This window comes from Silurus aristotelis (assembly GCF_946808225.1).
Source record: "Silurus aristotelis genome assembly, chromosome: 11".
Taxonomy (NCBI): domain Eukaryota; kingdom Metazoa; phylum Chordata; class Actinopteri; order Siluriformes; family Siluridae; genus Silurus; species Silurus aristotelis.
In genome coordinates this window covers 12,815,298-12,835,687 of record NC_139584.1, presented here as the reverse complement: position 1 = coordinate 12,835,687, position 20,390 = coordinate 12,815,298, and the positions used below count along the sequence as shown (strand labels likewise).

General features: G+C 36.1%; 1 protein-coding gene across 1 annotated transcript in view; it reads right to left on the bottom strand.

Annotated features, from left to right (window-relative positions):
* Nucleotides 1–507: 507 nt before the first annotated feature.
* The window catches only part of kcnc4 (potassium voltage-gated channel, Shaw-related subfamily, member 4), a 30,456-nt gene continuing 10,573 nt past the window's right edge, over nt 508–20,390 (bottom strand). Inside the window, exons 4-6 of the mRNA XM_083553905.1 lie at nt 10,590–11,526; nt 10,302–10,478; nt 508–1,724 (exon numbers count right to left, since the gene is read on the bottom strand). Of these exons, the coding sequence (XP_083410031.1) occupies nt 1,657–1,724; nt 10,302–10,478; nt 10,590–11,526 (1,182 nt within the window). The 3' untranslated portion in view covers nt 508–1,656. The remainder of the gene's footprint in view (nt 1,725–10,301; nt 10,479–10,589; nt 11,527–20,390) is intronic.

Below are 20,390 nucleotides of genomic sequence, written 5' to 3'. Positions count from 1 at the left end.
GCATATGTACAATAGCGTAAGTGATGTTTGTTTAAAATGGGGTGAAACTAACAGTTGTTAATGTACTTTTTTTTTTTTTTTTAACAAAAATTGTTCTATGCAATGTTAAAAATGTACATTAGTGAACCTTAATTAGTATTAATAAATAAATATAATGTGTATAGACTTCCTGCAGATTGCTGCAAAATTTGCAGGCGTTCATAAATAACTCATGAATACAGTTACCGTCATCTTTTACTACTATAAAACAGAAAGACAGATAAATGAGATGCAATGAGACTGAGCAGGAGAGAGACAGAGAGAACAAGAGAGCTTAACAATAATTACAAGGGCTTATTTGTCTTGATCGCCATGGTGACGTATGTGTATTCTGCTCCGTTTGGTGTCTGATGCAGCCAGATAGACGAAGGCTTCCGCATTGTTCTTGTTTTACACATGTAATCTGCACTAGTGTACCAAAATAAACAACTGGGTTCAGTCTTTTCTCTATAAACCACACAAGGAGAATTTTTGACAACTTTGTAGAGTAGGGGATATTTTATTTTCATTGTATTCCAACAGAGGTGAAGACTGGGGCTAAAAACATAAATACCATAGAAAAAATAATCTCTGTTTATGTTTTATACATAGTTACCATAATATGATATATAGCATTTGTGGCATGGTTATGCTAACTCTATAATATACACAATGGCATAACATACTGCGTTACATACACGTGTGCTTTTATTTACAAACAGTATTTTTGTCATTGAATGAGATTGAATGTTGAAATAAAAACTAACATTTTGTTTGGTTCATTAACATAAGGCAACTATGGCAGACTAATAATAATAAAAAAGAATAAAAGACTTCTTTCACCTATATTAGAGACTATACTTTATATACTTCTGTCCATGTGTCAGAATGATTGTTTTTTTTTTTCATTACATTACAGAAGGCACAGCAAGAACAGAATAAAGTACATATGCAGTAAATAAGGATTAGATTTTTTCCATATGTTTTGCAAATTCTACAGCAAATCTCTGACATGATACTAATCAGATTATACAAGAAGGCTGACAATTTCCCTTTTTAATATAAAGATTTAAGGGTATATTTGTCAGACGTGGCTCCTGAACCCCTACCTTACGAGACTATCAATTGTACTAGGCTATTTTTGGAAATAGGACACTGATGTTATCCCAACCCTAAAAAAATGCTGCTGCCCATTAACGTTGTGACCATTGCAAAACGTTACCATCGCTTGCATGAGAGTAAAGATTTTCGAAATGTTGTTGACAAAGTCACTTCAGATAAGACAACATACAGTACAGACAAGATTGGAGGAGCCCAAAATATTAAGTACACTTGTAAAGGTACGACATACAGAGTGAGGTCATGCAAAGACATGCTGAAATGACAACAAGTATGTTGTACTGCACAGAAAGGGGACTTGTGTGCATAAGGCTGGGACTGCTAGATGAAAGGCTGAGATCCAACACACACAAATGGATAAGACCCCTGATGAACAAGATCCCTGATAAATAGGATCTCTAATAGATAGGATCTCTGATGAATAGGAACGCTGATGGATATGATCTCTGATGGATAGAATCGTTGATGGATAGGAACTCTGATGAATAGGATCTCGTCTGTTCATCTAATGATGTCACTTCACGTCACTGTAGTCACTTCTGGCTGGCTGTAGCCGGTTGTTGTTGCAATGGCATCTTTGCAGCTCTCTGCAATGGAAATAAAAGCTAAAAGTTAACATCAAATCTTATCTCAGCCATGTGATTCTGTATTCCACTGCCTACTTTGATATTTTACCCCATTATATAATATAACTACATAAACAACAGAATAGAAGTCCAACTTAGATAAAAATAAAAAATCAAAATCAAAAAATTTCCTCAAAAGCAGCCTAAATCGTAAGAATTTAAAATTGTTCAGCAAAATTGTTGAGTTTACATTCTAATAAACAAAAATATAAATATATAAATAATAATTTAGTTATAAAAAGTCATTTTAATAAATGTAAACCCAGCTACATATATGCATTAACAAATCCATAAAGCATCTCTACATTCATTTTATTGTGCTGAACTTTCAAAGAAGATCCCTGTGCATTCATTGCATACTCATTTCCCCAAAACACTACATAATATAATATGCTTCAGTGCATTAATATCCGCGAACTGCTTCGGTCACACACATCCCAGCATTCTCATTAGAAGTTTATATCGTGTTATGCTGTGCTGAACAACTCAGATGGTTGATAAAATTCACTTAATATATTGTATTTCTGTCACAGTGCACTGCAGCAGATTAACAGAACATTTATGACTCTATATGACAGAATACTGATAGATTTTCATGAAAAAGAATCTATCCAGATTTGTGAGCTGACTCTAAAATTGTCAACTTTTTGGAAAACATGATACATTTAATCAGACAGCACCAGTTTCCGGCAGTTTACTGACTCAGAACACAATTTAATAGTCCATTGTCACCCATCAACCACACATACGAAATAACACATACATGCACATTTTATGGAATATCACAGCCAAATTTTGTTTATAAAGCTGTGCAGTGCTTTAGCACCAACCAAACATGTTTATTGATCTAAGCATGTACACAGAGCTTCACCACTGCTCTGTGATTTAAACCAGACCCCTCTGGATCTCACAAACTCTTAGCAAAATCCCTGAGGCTTACCATTGTTGCTTATAGAACCCTATTAGCAGTAATTAGTGTATTACAAGGCAGTCACTTGAGACCAGGAGAACATCCATAGCTCACATCTGCTTGGTGGTGGTGCTTCTGCTGAATTTCAGTACTGTCTGCTCTGCCACATCATTATACCTCCATCAAAAAGCAGGCAACCTGAAACTGACAGTGCCGCTCACAGCCAGACGATAATCAGGCAGGTTATTTATAGGTAAAAACCAGATGTGAGTTATACAAGCAGCTTTGGGATGATTGGCACCCATGAAAAAAAAGTCTGTAGATGATTAGCTTAATTCCAATCTATATTAAACCTTCCATTATAGGAAATGTATTCTATGCACACAAAAAAAAACTACATGGCTTCACAATTATTGATAGCCTTAAAAAAAGTCAGATGCACAAAACTGAAGGATTTTCCTTTTTATTTATTTATTTATTTATTTATGAGTTATTCATAACTCATGTATGCCTTCCTGATTTTTTTCTGTGCGGTCTAAATATTAGGTAACACAGAGGCAATATTTTGTAATTCACTCCTTTTGAAATGAGACAAAACTAAAACTTTCAGGCAAATCGGGCAATGGCTATAAAATTGTTCCCATGTCTAGAGATTTAAAACAACCTAAGCTCTAAAGAATCTGCCTGTAACACGTCTAATTTGCCATTATGTACAGTGGGAAGGAGGGTAAGACAGACAAAAAGAATGACAGTTGGTTTGTTTATTAAAAAGATTTGACATCATTTTGACATCACCAAAACTACAATCGCATACCTTTATGCAAACAAACTTTTATTATCTAAGCACAAACATAAGAGCCTAGAGTTTACTTTACAATCTTGGAGCCTTGACAGGAGCTGTAACATTTAGTTCTCTCAGCAGAACAAAGACCTAAAAGCAATCAATTAAAAATAATAAAAAATGGTTCAGTGACTACTGAATAAACCGACCTATCTCCTTATCTTTACTTCATAAAGAAAGTGTGGAATAAGCTATAGAGCCAAGTCCACCAGCGGACCTGAAATCTTGGAGTATCTGGAGAAAGTCAACAAATTAAATTGACCGGCATAAAAAGTGATATTTTCTAAATATAATAATAATCGCGAATCCACTGTGTTGTTGTTTTTTCATTTTGCTAGCTTGGGGGTTTAAATTTAGTGGTAATGTATTATGTGTTAGCGGCCGGAGCAGCCCCTTTAAGAAGGTAGTAAATGGGGGTAAGACATGTGACCGAGGGAAGTCATATACAGATGTGGCGGAGAGAATCCAGTAATTTTCCAAAATGAAACATCGTTCAGAATCAGATAATAAATAAAACGGAAATAATGTAAGTTATGTATTCTTTCTGTGCGGCCCAGTACCAATTGACCCACGGACCACTGCACTAAATGACCATAATTATATAAACACCATTATTTACATGTGTGGTAGATAACATATTTAAATCATTCGTATTCGGCAACAAGAACACGAAAATAACTTTGAAGTAGAATGCAATTTTCCGCTTTCAACAACATTTCGCCAGAGAGACAGGGAGTCGGTTTAAGCTCTCATTAGGGGGATTTTACAAACTCTCAAAACGTTGCGACTTCAAAAGGACAAAACATCCGCCTAAGAAATGTCATCAGAGTGAAAGACAAATCAATGTCAGAGAACCTGGAATGCAACCATGAGCTCATTAAAAGCTAAACTGTTGAAAATAGTGAAACAAGAGGAGAAACAAAAGGAGGGTAGATTCTTTCAAGGAAACGCGGTGGCGGCTATGAGATAAGAACTGAGAGACAACAAAGAAGACTTTTTTAAAAAAAAGAACAGAGGAACAGGGAAAAAAATATGCAATAAATCATATAATTAAGAAGGAACCAAGGATGTTCAGTAAGGCTTAGTTCAGTTTAGAGTTTCAGAGAACCTGTTCGTGCCAGAGTCAATATTCCTCCAGAAGGCAGGGGGAATAATCTGAAATTTTACTCTTAAGTAGATGCTACATGTTAAATTATAAATGTTTTTCAATTCCAAGAGAATTGTCATACTAAATAGACCTAAATATATTACAGTAATCCCCCACTTTACCGTGGTTCAAATCTCACGCCCCTGGTTCATCGCGGAATTTCATTTGCCACATAACTAATTTGTTCAACTAATTTTCCAGTCTCTCGCGGATAGCATGATAGACCAAAAAACATATATGGAATTGTTTTTATTATGAAATAAAGAAATTTATGAATAAAAATATCATTATTAATTATGAAATGAAGTAAACAGTACTGTATACATAAAATAGCATTTTTGGGGTGGCGTCCTTTTATAGCGTTTTTTCGTACATAATTATAAATGCCACAATGATGGATTGGACTGATGTCTACATGTTCAGAGAAGCATATAATGATCATCCACTGATCAAGATAACAGAAACTGTTAGTGAAAGCATGTTCTTAGTGATTTACGAATTGTGAGCCAGTTGAGAATATGCTCAAAAGCCATAGAGTCTTCAAGCACTATAAAGGGGGTCTTTTCCATGTCAAGCAGGAAACAAATAAAATGAAGCGGCTGGGTGTGACTGAGGAGATTTCATATCTCACTTGATTGTATGTACAAATGGTCCAAAAAGTATGAATACAGCAGGATATGCATTTTTACTTAAAACAACTTAGTGAAGCCATCAATCTTGAATAACGTTGAAAGTTAAAACACTGCCAATGAATGCTGGAAATTTCCACTGGGGATGTCAGCAAGAGTCTGACCACATCTGTAACCCCTTTTGCACAAAGTAGGTTTTTGTGTTTTGCTTTCTGGCATTACTAATGCAACAAGAATCTTTAAAAAAGAATGAAGGGAGTATACTGTTTCATTTCAGAATTTGAAGAAGTGTTGCTGACTTTTCAAGCCTCAGGGCTAAAGCACACAGAAGGAGAAATGTGTACCCAGGCAGAAGCTGAAAGCCTGTGCCATTCAGGAACTCAGCAGACCACAAAATCATACTGAACAGAAATGCGTATTTGGTGTGATTAATTAACTGTGCTGCTACTTACCTCACAGCTGCACTATGCTCCAGCCACTTAATGAGTTGTTGAAATGTGACAGGAAAAAGCATTTATGACAAACATGCAAGTCACTTTAGTCCTTGCATGCTACAACACACAGAAGCCAACAGTCATCAATGTTGATACTAGAATTTACAGAAAAGGAAACTCTCTGCTTTTGAAGCATAATGGAAAGATGTTCCCCATGGCCTCTTTATCCTGTGCACTCACATCAGCAAAAAGGAAATAATGTATAATGTACCTCTTTGGCCATAAGCCTCAGTCCCTTTGATAAATCTGAAAAATCTGGATGAAGCCAACATTCACTGGTATGCTTCCAGTGACAGTGTACACCCTGATCCACTAACAAGTGGTCCAGTAAGTAAGTAAGCCAGTCTCTCAGCAAGGCATCAGTGCAGACCTGAAACAAGTTAGTGCTACAGGCTACAGCTTATTCCAAAACCTATTCCTGTTTATAGGCAGACAGCTCATGACTACTTTGTCTACAACATTAAAAATATGTTTGTCCACTAATGGCCAGATTTGAAAAAGGTGGCAAACAAATGATCACAAAGCAATCTACTTCTAAAATAAATGCCACTGTGCCAAATTATTTCAAACCCTACACTCTTGTGGCCCTGTGTGAGTGAGGCTTAATGGCAAAAAGAGATGGATGACCATCCAGGGTGCTGTAAATATGCCATATCATTAAGCAGCTCAGGCCTGGTGTCAGCTCTCCAACTGAACGTTTATTTTTACTGGAAAATAACAAAACTTAAGAAAGGAGAGATTTGTGATGAAAACTGATTATTTTATGATTGCAACATTGAATGCCAGAGTGTATGCATAAGGATGTCCTTTAGTGATCTGAGTATCCTTCATGTTTTTATTACACATAAAACAGAATATTTAGTGGTGAACAGGGTTGCCAGGTTTGTGTTTTTTTTTCTTGCTAAAACACTTCTTTGCCCATACAATAATACTAAAAGACTACACCCTCCACCCCAAAAGTTGAATTGCAGTGTAAAATGTAAATAATAACAGAATGCAATGATCTGCGAATCTAATAAACCCATCTTTTTTCACAGTTGAACATAGAAAACATTAAATGTTTTCAACATTCATCTTCTCCCGCTTATCTGTAATTCGGGTCGGGGGGCAGCAGTCTAAGCAGATTCCCCAGACACTGCTCCGTGTCCAGCGATCGGGCTGTCAAGGCCCCCGCCTTCGACTGCTGCCCAAACCTCTCAGCACCGGTCCCTTACGGTCCCTCCTGCAGGTGGTGAGCCCACGGGAAGGCGGCCCCACGTCGCTCCGACGTCACGGCCCTTGATTTATTTTTCTCGTAAGGGTCCCCTGGAGCATAGAGGGTTAAGGGACTTGCTCAAGGGCCCAAGAATGGCAGCTTGGCAATACCGGGGCTTGAACCCCCGACCTTCCGATCGGTTACCCAGCGCCTTAACCGCTGGAGCCACCACTCCCCCTGTTTTCAACATATAACCATTTAATAAAATAAAAAAGATTTAAAAAGGGATGTAGGCAAAAAGGGATAGAAAAATAAGTGTTACTGAAAAGAAACAGTCTGTGAACTGTGACTGTGAACAGTCTGTTTGCTGTCTCATCCATAAATGCAGGTTAAAGCTCTATAATGCAAAGAAGAAGCCATATGTAAACATGATCCAGAGACGCTTCCATCTTCTCTGGCCCAAAGGGTATTGCATATGGAAGTGGAAAATTGTTCGTCAGATGATTTGAAATATGAAATTCTTTTTGAAAAACCAAGAATGCCATTTTGTCTTTCGAAAAAGGGCAAAGAGGTATAGTCTGGCTTGTGCTTATTTCAAATGCCTGCATCTCTGATGGTATGGGTTAGCAGCTTGCACATCTGGATAGGCACCATCAATGCTGAAAGGTATATTGAGGTTTTAGAGCATGTTTTTTTTTTTTAGAGAAGGCATCATTACTTCATAATAGAAGGGTCCAGGTGCTGAACTGACCTGCCTGCAGTCTAGACCTTTTACCAATTGAAAACAGTTGGTGCATAATCTCACAAAAAAAACAAAACAAAGAAGACCCAGGACTGATTAAGAAGGTAGAATCCTGTATCAGATGCAAATGGGACAACATTACTTTTACAAAATTTCAGCAAGAGTTTCCAAATATACTATATGGATTGTTGGTAAAAGAAGAGGAACATAGACATTTGCCAACTTTTTGAAGTGTGTTGGAGCTATAAAATAAAAAATGTCCTTATACGTTTCCTCAGTTTAAACATTTGTATAACATTTGTCAACATATACTGTATATTTTTTGTTCTATTGTGAATAAAATGCGATTTCATAAAATTTTCAAATCATTGCATTCTGTTTTTATTTACATTGTACACAGCATACCAAATATTTTGGAATGAGATTCTCCTTTTAATTATATATATATATATATATATATATATATATATATATATATATATATATATATATATATATATATATATATATATATATATATATATATATATATATATATATATATATAATAATGCAAAGTACACTTTATTAACTTAGGTTCCCTGGTGGTCTAGTGGTTAGGATACGGCACTCTCAACATTGCGGCCCCGGTTTGATCCCTGGTCAGGGAACCAACCCCAGCCACGTTCAGTGCTGGTCCCAAACCCGGATAAATGGGGAGGGTTGTGTTCGGAAAGGCATCCAGCGTAAAAACATGTGCCAAATCAAACGTGTGGAGGATCCGCTGTGGCGACCCCTAACGGGAGAAGCCGAAAGAAAGTTTACACTTTATTAAATTAGTACCTTTACATTTGGATAAAGGTAGAATGTATAATCCTGATACAGGTTAATGTTACAATATATAATCTGTCAGTGACAACTATGTGTTAGATTGGACAAAACTTGGAATTGTACAGGATGTATTTGACCACTAGATTCGTTTTTTGGGGCTAATCATAAATAGCTGTGGAAACCCTGATAATGGCATATCGAATGATAAAACAGCATACAGAGAATTGGTCATGGAGCAAACGGATAATTTTCTGCCAAGGCCACAGCTGCCACTGTTGCTATTTTTACTCAGAATGCATCTTTCTCAGCTAAGGCTGTATAGGTTCTTGCCCCCTGCACGATTCTACCAAAAAATAAAAAAACACAACAATGTGAACACAGAACTTCACTATGCTTGTTCTTCAGTAAGTGAGAATGTTGCCCAATCAGCATCAGTTTAAAAAGGATATCAAAAAAGGGATTATCAATGAATTAGATTACTATTTCTTCATTCTTTTTACAATGCTATGTTCTGTACCATTGCGTTTTTTATTTGTTTGCTGAAATTTATTTAAATGAAAATACAATAAACAGACACTATGTATTATCCACTGGGTTCTCATGAATTAAAGTTAGGTCAGTCTGGTCTGGATTTCTGTTTAAGTTTCTCAGTTGCTGGTTTTGTATATAAAACAGAAGTATTACCAGCTCAATACTACAGGGTAAGGTAATCAACATTTTACACATTGATTACTTGGCTTAGCTGAAAATGCTGGTTCCAATCAAAGGATTGGGAAACACTAGTCCACAATAACCTTATCTTTACAGACCTTCCTTTTAGTTTGATTTTGTTAGTCTACAAATAGAGCTTCTAGGATGCACTGTTTGCTTGAGTAGTTGCACATGGTAAAAAATATCTTGATTTTAAATATATATATATATATATATATATATATATATATATATATATATATATATATATATATATATATATATATATATATATATATATATATATATTTTTTTTTTTTTTTTATCTTTTCATTAGAAAGTTAGTAAACAATATAAGATTATTAAGTCTAAGCTTAATGCCTATTTCTAAAAACAATATTATGAAGAAAAATAGTAGCAGAATTAATTTATAACATTCAAACTTATTAGCCCTTTTTCTTTATAAAAAATCTTCACTTGCTAAGATGAAGTTTTCGCATTGTTTAGGAATACATTATTTCCATGGACAGCCTTTTTACAATTTTTCTTTCAACAGAGACTAATCTATCAAGCTCAGAGCAGAGTAATGGCTCAGGCGTGAATTAGAGGTCGACTTGACAGCACTCGGTAATAAAGAATGTCAAGCAAATTAGATGCTTTATGCACATGCTTCTTCATCCTTCTGATGCTGCTCACTCACTATTACTTTGGATTTTATCATATTACAGGTCAGTGCTGTTAGATTTCACAGTAGGTTCTCAGTTTTTGGTAACTTTTCTGTAGAATTACAGAATCCCCTAAAGGTTTATGATAAATAATTGTTTATTATAATGTTTGATAAGACATGCATTTAATGTTAATTGTACAGATCTTTATTAACAAATTCCCTTTTTTGACAGCAGGATAATATAATCTGGCTATAGGTTCCTGAACCCACCCAAAAATTCCTGAAAATATCTATCATTGTATTTCTATTGAAATTGTTTTGATAACATTTTTCGATAATTTTTTAAAACTGATTTGGCTAAAATATTTCAGCCTCGTCCCTGTTGACTGGTGGTTATGCTCTGGTTTCTGTACCTGTACAAATAGTGGCATCAGTGCTGCAGGAAAAGTCTTCAGAAGTCAGGAGGAAAGCGGTCCCTTCTTTCTTGCACTTGTCTCGTTTGTGTGAACGGCAGAGGGACCACCTCTCGCTGGGAGACAGCGGCTCATCCTCGGATAAAACGACATTAGCATCATTATTCTGCTTTGAGCCTAACAGAGAAACAAAAGCAAAAAAAGCGCATAATTGTTTATAACAGTTTAAATACAATTTATATGGATTAATTTGGGTGTCATACAGTATGCATGATGCAAGTGTTTTACCTGAACGGTTCCTCCCAATGTTTTCCTCAGGTGCAAGAGGGCATGTGTCACTTTGGGTGCTATTCCTGGGTGAGTTGCTCTCAGATTTCCCAAATGAGGCTGAGTCCAGCACTGCATCTGGGTTTCGGTGATGACGTTTCCTCTTCTTAGGCAACTTCTGCTTCGCCATTGCCAGGGAGTAGTACATTCCAAAATTGTTAACAATAACAGGGACTGGCATGGCAATGGTTAGAACGCCTGCTACTGCACACAGAGCACCAACCATCATGCCCAGCCAGGTGTGAGGATACATGTCCCCATAACCCAGCGTGGTCATAGTGACCACAGCCCACCAGAAGCTGATCGGAATGTTTTTGAAATTCGTGTGGCTGTTCCCGTGCGGATCTTCAGAGCCTCCAACAATTCGCTCTGCGTAGTAGATCATTGTAGCAAAGATGAGGACGCCAAAAGCAAGAAAGATGATGAGGAGGCAGAATTCATTCACACTAGCACGCAGTGTGTGGCCAAGCACTCGCAGCCCTACAAAATGACGGGTCAGCTTGAAGATTCGCAGGATCCGCACAAAACGCACCACTCTCAGGAATCCGAGCACATCTGTGGCAGCTTTGGAGGAGAGTCCGCTTAGACTCATCTCCAAGTAGAAGGGCAGAATAGCCACAAAGTCAATGATGTTCAGCAAATTTTTGATGAAGAGAAGCTTGTTAGGACAGCAGATAATGCGCACCAGGAATTCAAAAGTAAACCACACCACACAGATGCCCTCTACAAGTGTGAGTGCAGGCTTCGTCACCACCTCCAGAGTGAATACCACCTTGGTAGTGTTGCCAATCGCAATCACTTCGCTGCGGTTCCGGATTTCATTGAAGGCTTCATGGGTCTCAAGGCAGAAGTTGGTGATAGACACCAAGATAAAAAAGAGAGAGACAAAGGCTATGATCTGCAAGATACAAAACCACCATGTTATCATAAATGTTCTCTCTTTATCTAAACAGTAAACATGTTTATTATAGAACCACTTTGCTAAATTTAAAAAGATTAAATTTGCATCAAAATCTATTTGCATCGATTTAAATGTAATCACTTTACACTTTCATCAATCAAAATCTTAATCACTTTAAGGAAAGAAGAAGTAGAACAAACTGAAGTACCCAAATTGGTGATCATACATGTATATGTAGAGTAGGTTTAGTGTAGTACACAAAATATTTGTGCAAAATTGTTTCATAAACATTTTTGCATTTTTAGTTAGTAAACTAGATAAAGTTTTTTTTAAATATGCCAACTTTTAATGTTGCATGAGAAAAATGAGTTAGCTTTAAAGATACTGATGCAAAGGCAATACTTTATGCTAAATATAAGCTGTGTAAAATGTATGTTATTTATGTATGTATTTATTTATTTATTTATCTCACAATGCCGATGCCTATTTTAACACATCATGTTGTGTAAGTTAATATAATATCTGGTGTTGGTAACAATTTTACTTCATGCAATGCTTTAATCGAAAGCTGGAAATGTCTAACGTTAGAGTACAAGTTCCCATTTAAATAAAACTATAGAGGAATAAATCTGCAAATGAATAGCAAAAGAAGCCGAGTCAGCCACTGTTTGTAAGATCATTCAAACTAAAGCCCAATCGTATCCTATCAAAAACAAAATGTATATGAAGACAGCAAGATATAGCATTAGAAATGATAAAAAATTATAAGACACGCTGTGTGAAAACTCCATTAGCTGGAACAATTGCGGTTTCCTCAACTCAATTACGCACAGCAGGCTGGATTTCATTTCAGTTCGACAACAGTAACAAGTATCACAAAAAGACTAAAATAAAGACAAGATAATAATCTCATGAATAATTCATGCAAAAGAAGCATAAGGAATGAATAAAACATTGTCATTAATTAATGAAATTATCTTACAGATGATCAATGTTTTATTTTGATTTGATGATAAAAAAATAATAATGAAATAATATTTAATAGAAAAAAATTGATTCAGAATACATTTGAAACTTTATTAAGCTTTACTTTATACATAATATTTTCACTTCCCTTTCTGGGAAACATGCAACCTTTACTGAAAAAGCATTAATTTAGGTCTGCTGCTATTGATTTTTTAAATAATCGAGTATTCTAACGATAATTCGAGTAATTGGATAAGAAGTTATATTTCCTTATTTAAAAGCAATATTAAATAAGAAAAAAAAATAAGACAGGTCTCTCAAAATGAACAAGTAATTCATTTTTCTATTAAGAAAACTGGTTAATTTTTATTGCTGAAACTGCATACAAGAATATCAGTTTACCCTAAACCCATTTAGTTGCATTTAATTGCCACACTACATCAAAATACAAATATAGTGCATTCAAAAAGTCCCTCCACAGTGGCCGCATAGAGTAGGTTATGGGTTATATATTAAACTATTCATTAAATGAAACTCAAATATTCTCTCACGTATTTATTTATAAAATCTCGCACAGTTACGGAATGTGGTTTCCTTGTCTCCGGAACAGCTGCTTGAAATCTTACACGAACTCCATCCGTGTATTTATCGCCAGCTTTAAGAATGTGCTCCACTCCCTACTCTATATGAATAAAAATATAAAAATCAATTTCAAATAACTTTAAAAACAGTAAGAGCACTGTACAAGGTTTTCTCTATGTTTTAGTTTGTAATTATCCCAAACTTTAAAAACGTTTTGCCATTTTCTTAGGCCTGAATCTTTTTTCTCCCTATTCCTCCCTTCTTCTGCATCAGTAATAATAGTCTGTGGGAAACACAGTTGGCTGACAACCATGATGCGGAAGCGGAAATAAGTCAATCATAGTTTATTGAAAACAGTTCAACCAAAAAACACTCGCATATGCCGAGGAGAGAAGCAAACAAAGATATCCGCTCGAGACGAGTAATCCACAACGGAAGTTAAAGTCCTCCTATGGCCAAGAGTAGTCCAACACGGACCGGGGTTGGGGAACTGAACCAGCGGGGAATGCTGGCGGCCGAGCAGCCTCGGGGAATGCTGGCGGCTGAGCAGCCACGGGGAATCACCAGCATGACATTTAAGAACCGACAGCCTGTGACCCCAGAACATGAGTTTATATAGTCTAAACCTAGATGAGCCACAGCTGTCGGTCGTCAAGGCAGGCACGGGATAACGAGGCAGCGTGACTGCTACCGAGGGGGGCGTGGCAGGGTGAATCCCTGACAGCGGCTGCGGGAGGCGTGGCAGGGGGATCCCCGACATTAGTTAAATGGACTAAATGAAGCATGGATTTTTGAAATTTAATTACTCGAGTTACTCAAGGAATTGTTACAGCCCTACATTAATTACTAAATAAGTTAACATAACCAGCAGGTCGATGAGGTCAAGCAAGTAATTTACTTAAAAAATTATAAATGGGAAGAACAAACATGGAGGGAGATGAATGAAAACATTTTCACAGCTGGTGTCATGTGTGTATAGCGAGGATAAGAAGCCAACAAGCAAGACAAAGGGGCTCAATGTGATTGAGATTGTTGGCAACACAAGATTGTTGTGTTTACATGCTCACTGGAAAAAAATAGTAACAGAACACTTCCAGCTGTTTAAATATGCGTGTGTCAAACACACTGAGAGAATTTATCTATGCAAAATCTAGATAGATAGATAGATAGATAGATAGATAGATAGATAGATAGATAGATAGATAGATAGATAGATAGATAGATAGATAGATAGATAGATAGATAGATAGATAGATAGATAGATAGAATATGTATACAAACTACACTGATTAATCAATCAGCCAATTAACCTTTATGCGAAGGTGAAAGATGAAACACTGAAAATAATAATATCCCTTAGATAATATGTCCACACACACACACACACACACACACACACACACACACACACACACACACACATGCACACACACACACACACACACACACACACACACACACACACGCACGCACGCACGCACACACACACACACACACACACACACACACACACACACACACACACACACACACAAAAACAGGTCAAGGTTGACATGTCCTGGTGTTTCTAATCTGGGAACAGTCATCAATAACACTATTATTGCAACTCCCACAGAAAAAGGATCCTGTCCTGACTGATACACTTGTGTATGTGTGTGTGTGTGCATGTGTGTGCGTGTGTGTGTGTGTGTGTGTGTGTGTAATAGCCTGAAAGGCTGCACACTGTCTCCCATGGCAGCTGTTCATTATGCCTCTATGTGCCTTTGGAATATTACCCAGCAGGTTTAGCACCTGTTGCTCATTCTGGGATTCCTGCTCCATTAATAGGATTTGTCCATTTGACTTCTGGAAAAAACAAATTTTCAGTATCACTCAAATGCATTAGCCCTCACAATCCTGCCATCTGGCTGACAGGATAACATTCCACACATTTTAAGCATTGCCTCTTCTCAGTTCTTTGAGCAAGCAGTACACAATTAAAAATAAAAAACACAAGAGAATTTCCTGTAAATGACCACAATTGGATAGGCTCTGTTGACGTCTTGTGTATTATTTTGGGTTGAATGTATCCACCATACTTGGAAATAAGGTGTAGAATAATGTGTAGAATGATAAACACTTTCAAATGCTTGAAAACTATATATTATACCATAATAAACGTATGCGTATTATTTGTGTGGGTTTTTTTGTTACACGTGGCACAAGTACATACAAAATTGAAAAACTCAAATTGAATTTTTACTTAAAAAAAAAAATAAAATTAAGTAATTTAATTTAATTTTCATATGAAAATATATACTATAATACAGCAGATCTGCAAGCACGAGAGCCCTATGAGTGTTTGGGTGTGTTTTGGAGGAGGGAGGGTATGGTGGTGTTAAAGAGGAAAAAAATAATACATTTTATATAAAATCCTCTTGGAAGTCACCTGAATAATGTCCCTAGTACAAACAATGAAATGCTGTCACACAGATGACGTTTTATATGTTAACCTGCTTAAACTATGTAAATGCATTTGAGCTGTAATTATCAAGCAACAGTTTTAATCACTTTTCAATTATCTTTACCATTGCAATTTTGTTGTAGGTCTACCTGAATTGCTGTTTTCTTCAGTCAGTAGTAAGCTCTATTAGCTCCTTACTTGTCTCAAACAGAACAACACACAAGATTTGATTTTATTTTCATGAATGAACTCAAAAAACATTTTCCATTTACAAAGACGAGCAATGAAGACGCTACACCAACGCATCCTTTTTTGCGGGGGAATCATTAGCAGTGAGAGATGAATGTGTCGATTGACTAATCTATCATTTAAAAATGAAAGCTAATATTTTGTTGACTGACATCTTTTTCTGGCATACTCTAGAGCTCATATCGGAAATATGTGAAGTTTGGCAGGTCTGATACAGACATAAATATTCATTATTTTGATGTTTCTCATCTTACCCCTCACCCTATCCCCATAAAAACAGCGTCAGAATGTGAGGTGACTGACAATAGTCTACTTACAGCTAAATGATATTTCTAAAAAAAAATCAATATATAGCTGACAAGACTAAAGAAATCTACGATCTGCTTGTTTATAACACCAATAAAAAAACCCAGTTCCATTTAGTCAGTAATCTTACCACATTTGGTCTTATACTGGGCCAAATGTATGTGGACACCTGGCCATGATACACATATTTGCTTGTAAAACATCCTTTTACCAAGGCATGACATTTATACCTTCATCCTTTACTCTTTCGAGAAGGCTATCCACTAGATTTTGGAGTGTGGCTGTGGGGATTTGTGTTCATTCAGCCACAAGAGTACCAATACTACTATATTACTATATTGGACTTATTTGGAATAATCTGATCATTTGCACTGCCTCACTTTTACATTCCCTGCTCTAAATGTACAGTCAATGTCTTTATCTTTATTTATGTAGTTAGTGTTTTATTTTCCGCGTTTTAATAGTGTTATATATTTTTATAGCACCAGCATGCCATGACAAATTCCTTTTCAAACACAAAACTCATGGTATTTGGCAATAAAGGTGATTCTGATTCTGAAGAGCATTAATGAGGTCAGGCACCAATGTTTGATAAGGTGGTCTGGGGCACAGTCCTCTTTTCAAATCATCCCAAAGGTGTTCAGCAAGGTTGAAGTTTAGGGCTTTGTGCAACCTAATATTGTGCTTCGAAGCCAAACCTTGGAAAACATCACCAAATAGGTTTAATGCAATGCAATCATGTGCCTATATTTTTGTTGCAAACATTTGGGAGATAGCAGTAGAAAAACAGCGGTATATCATGCAGAAACAAAACATTTGATAATGTGACAAACCATGAAATTGACATTAGTCAAATGGGTTAGACACATATCCAGGACTGAAACGTTCCTATAATATTTATACGATTTCACACTCAAATGGCATTCCATTACTATTTAAACTGCATTCTAATTACAAAGTCCAAAACCGAAATTTTAGCATTACATACTGTGGTTACATCAATCTACCACACAGTGATGTTGGGCTTAACACTGCTCTTAATGTGAATGACATTATGCATTGGCCAAAATAAATAAATCAGTGTCATTTATTTATTTATTTAATAATGCAGGCAAATGCAATGCAAACCAACAATAATAATCTGATGAATAAAATCTTCTGTCACTTTTGCAATGTCCAATTGGTAGATAACACTGAGAAATATATTTGAAATCAATAAATAGATTTTTTTTTCAGCAGATGATTTAATGTTCTTCGCTTGCTTTTGTGAATCAGTTTGCCCTTAAGACTGCCTAATTGTGCCGAATTGTGAAAGATTGATCTATTTCAGAGTAGTCAGCATGGTGTGAGTTATTAAATCAGATTTCTTGTCAGCTATGTTGTCAGTATTTATGTTCTTTGCTTGAAATCATATTTTCTATGCTTGGCAGGTCAATCACTTTTTTTTGGTAATATCAATTAGCATAAATGGCATTATTGTTGTACACATTCTGTTTGCTTAAGAATATGGTCTACAAAATGAAACATAAGTGTTTTATTAGAAAAAAAAGCATTATTAACATTGTGGGCGATTACCATAAGGAAGACAAGATACCACCCTTAGCTTTTGGTTTACCTAAATGACAAATAGTTTATCACAGTGCCAAACAGTCATTGTTGGGCCTCCCACAGGTTTTTTCCAAAGCACTCTGGGATTGTTAGTGACAAGCTCCTTGCACACCACGAAGACACCAGCACTGTGTTCATAAAAGGCTCCTTCTGAGATCTAATCATAACATTCTGTACACAAAGGACTTCTCAGGCATTTTTGCGTGTGTGTGTGTGTCAGTGGTGTAGGGGGATGTTAAATGACACAGGGGAGTGCTGCATGTGTAGTTAAGTAATTGTCATCAATGCATCTGTCCTTGTTCTCACAGTATTTCACAAACAGTTCATGGGAACAGGTCCCCCTACATTCATTATATCATTAACCACAATGTCCTTTTAAAAACAGTTCAATCTACAGAAGACCTAAACCTAACCCCACACATTCTCTCAAGTCTCTCAATCCCAACACATCTGCTGCAACAAGTCTTCTGTGATGAATAAAGTGATCCATCTATCGATTTATTGATCTTTCTATTTATTGATCTATCTATCTATCTATCTATCTATCTATCTATCTATCTATCTATCTATCTATCTATCTATCTATCTATCTATCTGTTTATATCAATACTAGGGTACAATTGTAAATGAAAAGCATGGAGATGGACAGTGACAGCAACATACGGTAGGTTTAAGTATAATGAAAAAGATTAAGGAACCTATGACATTTCGATTATGCTATAGGCTACTCTCTTATGAGCAACCCAGTAATAGGCAGGTGAAAGTTTACAAAAAACAGTTTAGCAACTTGCTTGTGTGGTTTTAGGCATACTGTATCTTTGTTTAGCTGTATTCAAAAGACCGTCTATGTGCATGGTTGCACATAAGTAATTTTCCCAACGCCAACAGAGGCCGGGACAAACCCATCACTCAGACCCTAAACTAGCCCATATATGTCAGGCACTGAACTAGAACTTTCTACACATAAATTCTGTAATTTTGCGATAAATGTAGTGTGTAATTGTTTTTAAATGAATGTGATGGAAAAAAATAAACAGAAAGAGATAGGAAACATGAGCAGGCAGGATGGATTGTGCTGTAATGCAAATAAGTGTCATATGTAAACTTTTGATTTGAAAAAGGTTATTTGAAAGTATGTTTGTAGAATCAATCATTGTGCATTATCTAGCTATACATCTCATATAAAGGAAAAAATAAAGCGGAAATGCGATTGATTTAATTTCATGTTATTTAGAGAGTATTTTAAAACTGTAGATCTGGCAACCGAAGTCACAGTCCTGTCTGCTGTTCCTCAAATGAAAATATTCATAATTGGAGTATAGGATATAATTTTCCATGCTCTATTGGGCCTCTAATTAACACTTGTTGCAGTTTCTATTTTTTAACAAAAAAAAATGTTTTAGTCAATCAAAAAAGGTAATTATTTCAGTGGCATTTATGAATGTATTTAATGTATATTAATGAAGTTTAACATTTGTTGAATAGCTGACATTTATATGGTTACAGATGAAGCATCACAATTTTTTATCAGATTTTTTCCATAAAGACATCTCAAATACAGTGTAATCCATAGTTACATATGTTTAATTTCTGTGTTCTATAGGTTTTTGTGTGTGTGTATGTGTGTGTGTGTGTGTGTGTGTGTGTGTGTGTGTGTGTTAGGCCCATTGTCAGGCAGACCTTTGAACACCATCCTCAAGCAAATTTTTACACAAAAATCATTACCAGGCAGCAAAATTTGCCAAAGCAAAAGTTAATAATTAATGGTGAAATAAGAAATTATTAACATTTATAAAGATTTATGTCATGCCATGAACCACATATGTTACAGAGAAAACTTATGCATTAACACCTACTCATAACTAATGTTTACTTTAAAGACTTAAGTGGTGGTAAATGAGCCAAATTGCCTTTAGGTTATGAAAGCCATTGTTATCTGTTCCTTTTATGGAACTTATTACATTTGTGAGAACTTTAACCTCACATTCTCCTGGTTGGCAAATGCGCTCTGAGCACACAGTATGGACAAGGGAGAGTAAACTGGCCAATATTTACATGCTGGTCATATGGATAATTTTGTCATATCCTGTCTTTTACTGTCCAGTGCATTCAATCTGATTGTTGTAGTTGCGAAACCACCAGGCTTTGGCAACTTCTATTGTCCTTCATGTATCATAAAACAGCAATGCTAAGACAATTCATGCAGCTTTTATAAAAGCGGCCCGAAATGTTAATTTGGATTTGTATTAAGATCAGACAAAAGAGGGTTTTTTTGATGCCTAAAGATGAAATACAGCAGCAGCCTATTCATGCCTTTCTTGAATGAATGAATCAAGCGCATAACTGACAGGAAGAGACACCTGCAAGCCGAGAGCAGCCAAAGACAGAACGCTCCTCATGCTTTAGCCAATTACCCAGCTAGTGATTGATTATGGCTGAGCCACAGCAGCAACACACTAATGATGAGGTAGAGTGGCAACACACACTAACAAGTAATTCTCTGAAACTGTAGCACAGGTTTACAGAGTGGGTCCAGATCACAGAATAGTTCAAAAAGCATAAAGCGAATGGTTAAGCAATGACCTTTACAACAGCTCTGCATCATAGCAAAGTGCATGTCAAAGAGGACAAATGCACTCGTTTCTATACCGGGTGTAGATTATACAGCATTAACAGCAAAAGTAATGTGTGGGTGTTCTGCTGTCTC